Consider the following 6069-nt stretch of genomic DNA (forward strand, 5'->3'; position numbering starts at 1 on the left):
GTGTGTGTGTGTGTGTGTGTGCGTGCAGGTGTGGGTAGCTAACTTCGAGCACTCACGCGTCAACACGTGTTCTCTGTATGCCAGCCCCACCGGCCTCAGCCCGTACCTGCGCTTCGGGTGCTTGTCCTGCAGGGTTCTGTACTACAACCTCAGAGAGCTCTACATGAAGGTGTGTGGTGGGTGGAGCTTGTGCTTTGTCTCCGTCTTCTCTCACCCCGTCCGTCTCTGGTAACGCTGCTTGTCCTCCTCCCTCCGTCAGCTGCGGAAGCGTACCAGTCCTCCTCTGTCACTGTTTGGACAGTTGCTGTGGAGAGAGTTCTTCTACACTGCCGCCACCAACAACCCCAACTTTGACCGCATGGAGGGAAACCCCATCTGTGTCCAGGTGTGTGGACAGTTAACGCGAGAGTCGAGGGTTTCGCACCTGCAGAATCCAGCAGGCACGAAATGAGTTGGCAGCGACACAAGAAAAAACAGATTTGAGCCTCTTTGCTCATAAAGTCTACGTCTGATTATCTCACTGTGAGACAGACTTTTGTAAAGCACTCACTCTGAGCTGCTGATCCTCTGCTGCCTCATGTGGTCACTTTGTGTCACTGAGGTAAATGTGAATGCAGGATTTTTCATGCCGAATTAACAACATAAGACATTTGGACTTGCAGTGGATCAACAACTCCTGTGTGTGTGTGTGATGTTAAAATCACTGATTTTGAGTGGTTGAGTGGTTTTGACCAATCACAGAGCAGTTTAGAGAAAGACTCCGCCTCTTATTGGTTGTTCTACTGCTATCTAAGATATCTATGTCACATGTTCATGTATTCATCTTCACTGTGAGACAGACTTTTCCAACAGGAAAACACTAAAGCCCATAGACAAAATCAACCATGCTTCTGCCTTGTGTTTCTTGTGAATCCCAGCCGCTAAATTGGGGTAAAACCGAACAGCTCTGTCCTTGTAGAATATCTGCTTCTTGTTTCGGACCGTATGCAGAACTCTGTCGTTCATAAACTTCATAATCAATGTTGTCGGGGATGGGGACGGGTCGCTCCTTGGCCCCACGCGATGGGCTCTCTCCAGGATTATTTTGTGTTAGATGAAGTCAAACCTTCGGGATCCAAGCCTCGAGGAAAGAGCAGGCATCATTACCTTCCGCACCCTCTGGGAGGTTGACCAGCCTTAGGTTAGATCTTCTAGATCTTGCTTCGACAGCTAAGTCGACAATTTTGTCCTCCATATCTTTGTTTTTATTTTGGAGGCTGTGGACCCTAGCCACCAGGCTGCTAACTGCGTCTCTGAGACGCAGGACTCGTCAAACCAAAGAAGTCAGTTTTTAAGTCTCTGATAGCTTCAAGTATTGGCTGGGAAGTAGCTCCTTCAGCACTGGCTATGTTAGCATTATCCTCCGTCATTTGGCTAGCGTTAGCTGTAGCAACACCACTCTGTTTAGGCGGAGTAAAAGTTATTTTGGGCTGTGAAGACTTGCCGCGACCTCTACCCTTGCTTTGTGAAGCTGCTCCAGGTGGTTCCCTTCCACTTTCTCTTGGTGACAATTACTTTGTTTTATTGTAAGAAATTTGTCGGAAGTTTTATGGAGGGGCGAGACCACCATCCACCTAGCGTGCCGCCATACCGGAAGTCCCCCTGAACTATTACTTTAATATTAATATCATTCTTTGGTCTCTAGATCCCATGGGACCAGAACCCAGAGGCACTGGCTAAGTGGGCGGAGGGTCGGACCGGTTTCCCCTGGATTGACGCCATCATGACTCAACTGAGACAGGAAGGCTGGATCCACCACCTGGCTCGACACGCTGTGGCCTGTTTCCTCACCCGAGGAGACTTGTGGATCACCTGGGAGAGCGGCATGAAGGTGCGGCGGAGCAGCACTTTGATCTTGGCTTCTCCAACACACTGAAGAGCATGTCTTGAGTGTGTGTGTGTGTGTGTGTGTGTGTTGCAGGTGTTTGAGGAGCTGCTCCTCGATGCAGACTGGAGTGTGAACGCTGGCAGCTGGATGTGGTTGTCCTGCAGCGCCTTCTTCCAACAGTTCTTCCACTGCTACTGTCCCGTGGGCTTTGGAAGGAGGACCGACCCATCAGGAGACTACATCAGGTCTTCATTCATGTGCTTTACATTTCCACACATGGGTTTATGTCTTTCATCCACACGTTAGTGGACTTACTGAAAACTGCGTTGAATGTGCTGTTCAAACAGGCGCTACGTCCCCGTCCTGAAGGATTATCCCAACCGCTACATCTACGAGCCGTGGAACGCTCCGGAGTCGCTGCAGAAGGCGGCGAACTGTGTGGTGGGTGTGGATTATCCCAAACCTATGATCAACCACGCAGAGGGAAGTCGACTCAACATCGAGAGGATGAAGCAAGTTTATCAGCAGCTGTCGCACTACAGAGGACTCAGTGAGACACACACAAACACATACACATACACATACATGCACACACACACACACACACATGCACACACACATGCACGCACACATACATAGCATGCCTACACAAACATGCACACAAACACATACACACGCACACATACATGCCCACACAAACATGCACGCACACACGTACATGCATGCACACACGTACGCACACATACATGCACACACACATACACACAGGGACGCACACACACACACACGCGCGTCACATCTTACTACAAAGCTCCTTTCATGTGTGATGTGTGTGTTATTGGAGGTCAGAGGTCACATTTAGCACTGTTACATTCATGTTGTTAATAAATGTTTTGACATACACAGTGTGCAGCATCAATGAACACGAATAGAGGAACAGTTAACTTTAGCTTTAACTAACTCCAAACAACAAGTATGACATCAGTGAAGTGAAAACATGGTCTTAGTGTTTCCACGTTCAAAGAACACGTCGCCCTTGTCGAGCATCATGAAAGAAACACACACACACGTAGCGTTTACTGAGATCCTTGTGTTGTCATGGAGATTATGCAACAAGACTTTGATGTGAATAAACTATACTAAACATGAACATGTGACATAGATATCGTAGATTTAGTAGGAGCACACTCTTTCTCTAAACTGCACTGTGTTGGTTCTAAAACCACTCACTCTCCCACACCAAAGCCCAAAGAGAAAATCAGTGATTTTACCATCACACACACACACAAGAGTTGTTGATCCGCTGCTGCCTCCATCACTAAGTTCTAATGTCTGATTTTGTAAAATTCGGATTAACCTCACTGACACAAAGTGACCACACGAGGCAGCAGTCAAACAGCATCTCCTGTGTCCCCGCAGCTAAAATCACTGATTTTCTCTATGAGGTTTGGTTTTACGGTTTGCTGTTATTTGAGCTCTTTATATGTCAGTTTAAGTCTACGACATTGTGACTATCTCACTGTCAGACAGAGATCGTGATCATGTGACGTAGATATTGTAAAAACTTAAACTGACGTCAATTTTATGAACCAACTCTTTTGTGAAGTGGTTAAAATCTTGTGTCTCTGCTGGCAGCCATTTTGTTTTTCACTGAGTGTGTGTTGGTGTTGCATATTAATATTTACTGTGTGTGTGTGTGTGTGTGTCAGGCCTACTAGCATCAGTACCAACAATCCAGGAGGAGGCGGAGCCACCAATGACGGATGAGTCTCAGACGAGCAGCGGCCCTGGTACGAGGAAACGACGGTTGAGGATCTGTGGAGAAACATGATCGTGACACTAAAACCTTTCTTCCTTTTTTTTCCTAGACTCTCCTCCCCGAGTTCCTGTCCACAGAGAACCAGCCATCTGCTCCCCGGCTCCTGATTCGTCCATAGTCTGTGGCTCCTCCTCCTCCTCGGGAGACGCTTGCTCGCTGCAGACGCTCCACTCATCCTCGCAGCCTTCTCCCGCCGCCACGTCCAAGTCTGCCGCCGCAGCTCCGCCCCCTCCGGCTTCATCCCCCGTCCACAGTCCTCTGAATCTGCCCTCCCCTTCCTCCTCATGTCCTACTTTGTCCCCGGCCCCGAGTCTAGCCGCAACCTCTGCTCAGACTTTTCCAAAGAGGAAAGGCCCCGCCCACAAGGTTTGTCGCAGTCGGAGACTCCGAGGAAGTCGGAGCAGAGAGGAAGGGGGGGGAGGAGAGGAGGAGGAGGAGGAGGAGGAGACAGGAGCAGAGGAGAAGATGGAGGAGGATGTTGAAGAGGAGGAGAAAATGGAGGAAGAGGATTGAGGAGAAAGTGCTGCACATCAGCTGTGACTCCAGGTACAAAATAATCATACTCCAGTCCACAGTTTCACCTAAATATTATTATATTATAATTATATTTATATTATATTTTCGACTTTATGTCATTTTTCAGCTTCTTCAATGTGAATGTTTTCTACTTTCTATAATTTTTCATCTTAAATGTGTGAATATTTTCTCTTTACTCTTCTGTCATTTTTCAGCTTCTTAAATGTGAATATTTTCTACTTTCTGTCATTTTTCAGCTTTTAAATGTGGATACTTTCTACTTTCTATAATTTTTCAGCTTCTTAAATGTGAATATTTTCTACTTTCTATCATTTTTCAGCTTCTTATATGTATATATTTTCTACTTTTTGTCATTTTTCAGCTTCTTATATGTATATATTTTCTACTTTTTGTCATTTTTCAGCTTCTTAAATGTGAATATTTTCTACTTTCTATAATTTTCAGCTTCTTAAATGTGAATATTTACTACTTTCTGTCATTTTCAGCTTTTAAATGTGGATACTTTCTACTTTCTATAATTTTTCCGCTTCTTAAATGTGAATATTTTCTACTTTCTATCATTTTTCAGCTTCTCCAACCTGAATATTTTCTACTTTTATCATTTTTCATCCTTAAATGTGACTATTTCTACTTTCTATCATTTTTTCAGCTTCTAAATGTGAATATTTCCCTACTTTTATGTCATTTTTCAGCTTTCTAAATGTGAATTTTTTCTGCTTTCTGTCATTTTTCAGCTACTTAATTCAGAATTTTTTCTGCTTTCTGTCATTTTTCAGCTTCTTAAATGTGAATATTTTCTACTTTCTGTCATTTTTCAGCTTCTTAAATGTGAATATTTTCTACTTTATGTCATTTTTCAGCTTCTTAAATGTGAATATTTTCTACTTTCTGTCATTTTTCAGCTTCTTAAATGTGAATATTTTCTACTTTCTGTCATTTTTCAGCTTCTTAAATGTTAATATTTTCTACTTTCTGTCATTTTTCAGCTTCTTAAACGTGAACATTTTCTACTTTGTCATTTTTCAGCTTCTTAAATGTGAACATTTTCTGCTTTCGCTCAGTTTTTAATTATTAAATGTGAATATTTTCTACTTTCTATAATTTTTCAGCTTAAATGTGAATATTTTCTATTTTCTGTCATTTTTTAGCTTCTTAAATGTGAATATTTTCTACTTTCTGTCATTTTTCAGCTTCCTAACTGTGAATATTTTCTACTTTCTGTCATTTTCAGCTTCTTAAATTTGAATATTTTCTACTTTCTATCATTTTTCAGCTTCTTAAATGTGAATATTTTCTACTTTCTGTCATTTTTCAGCTTCTTAAATGTGAATATTTTTTCTTGTGATCAAATTTTTATTTTATTTTAAGAAACAACATAAGAAAAATATAGATAAGTATATGCACTTGCAAAATTAGAGCATAAAATATAAATTCACATACAGACCTATACATATACACAGATACATATGAATAAACAACAACCTAAAACAAAAAAAAAAAACACACACAATCCCAAAAATAACAAGAAAAACCCACCTTCCCCCTGGATCCAAAACTTCATATCACACAAACTATACCGGCAACCCACGGAGGACAGTTAAGAGTCAATTCCAAACCTCTAATGCCGATTATTTTGCTCCATGGACCCTAGCTGTCGACAACTCCAAATAAACAATATCCAAGTATGTTAAAGCCCATGCTCGAAAAGAAAGTGAATGTGGAGGTTTCCAACGTGTAGCAACCAGTTTTTTTGCTGCCGTAAGACCAGACGACAATGCTCTTCTCTTGTCCAGTGTCAACCCCAGCCTTGACAAATCATTCAGAATGAGTGTGGCAGGCGAACAGG

The 6069-nt window shown here is 42.7% G+C and overlaps 1 protein-coding gene across 1 annotated transcript; it reads left to right on the forward strand.

Moving 5' to 3' along the window:
- Positions 1-16: 16 nt before the first annotated feature.
- On the forward strand, positions 17-4252 carry LOC122763363 (cryptochrome-2-like; the record flags this gene model as incomplete). Its single annotated transcript, XM_044018298.1, has 7 exons — positions 17-169; positions 260-385; positions 1685-1870; positions 1961-2112; positions 2215-2417; positions 3577-3657; positions 3736-4252. Coding segments are annotated over 7 exons (1365 nt in total), but the record flags the coding sequence as incomplete, so codon positions are not given.
- Between the last annotated feature and the right edge of the window lie 1817 nt (positions 4253-6069).

This window comes from Solea senegalensis, unplaced genomic scaffold, assembly GCF_019176455.1.
Source record: "Solea senegalensis isolate Sse05_10M unplaced genomic scaffold, IFAPA_SoseM_1 scf7180000016770, whole genome shotgun sequence".
Taxonomy (NCBI): Eukaryota; Metazoa; Chordata; class Actinopteri; order Pleuronectiformes; family Soleidae; genus Solea; species Solea senegalensis.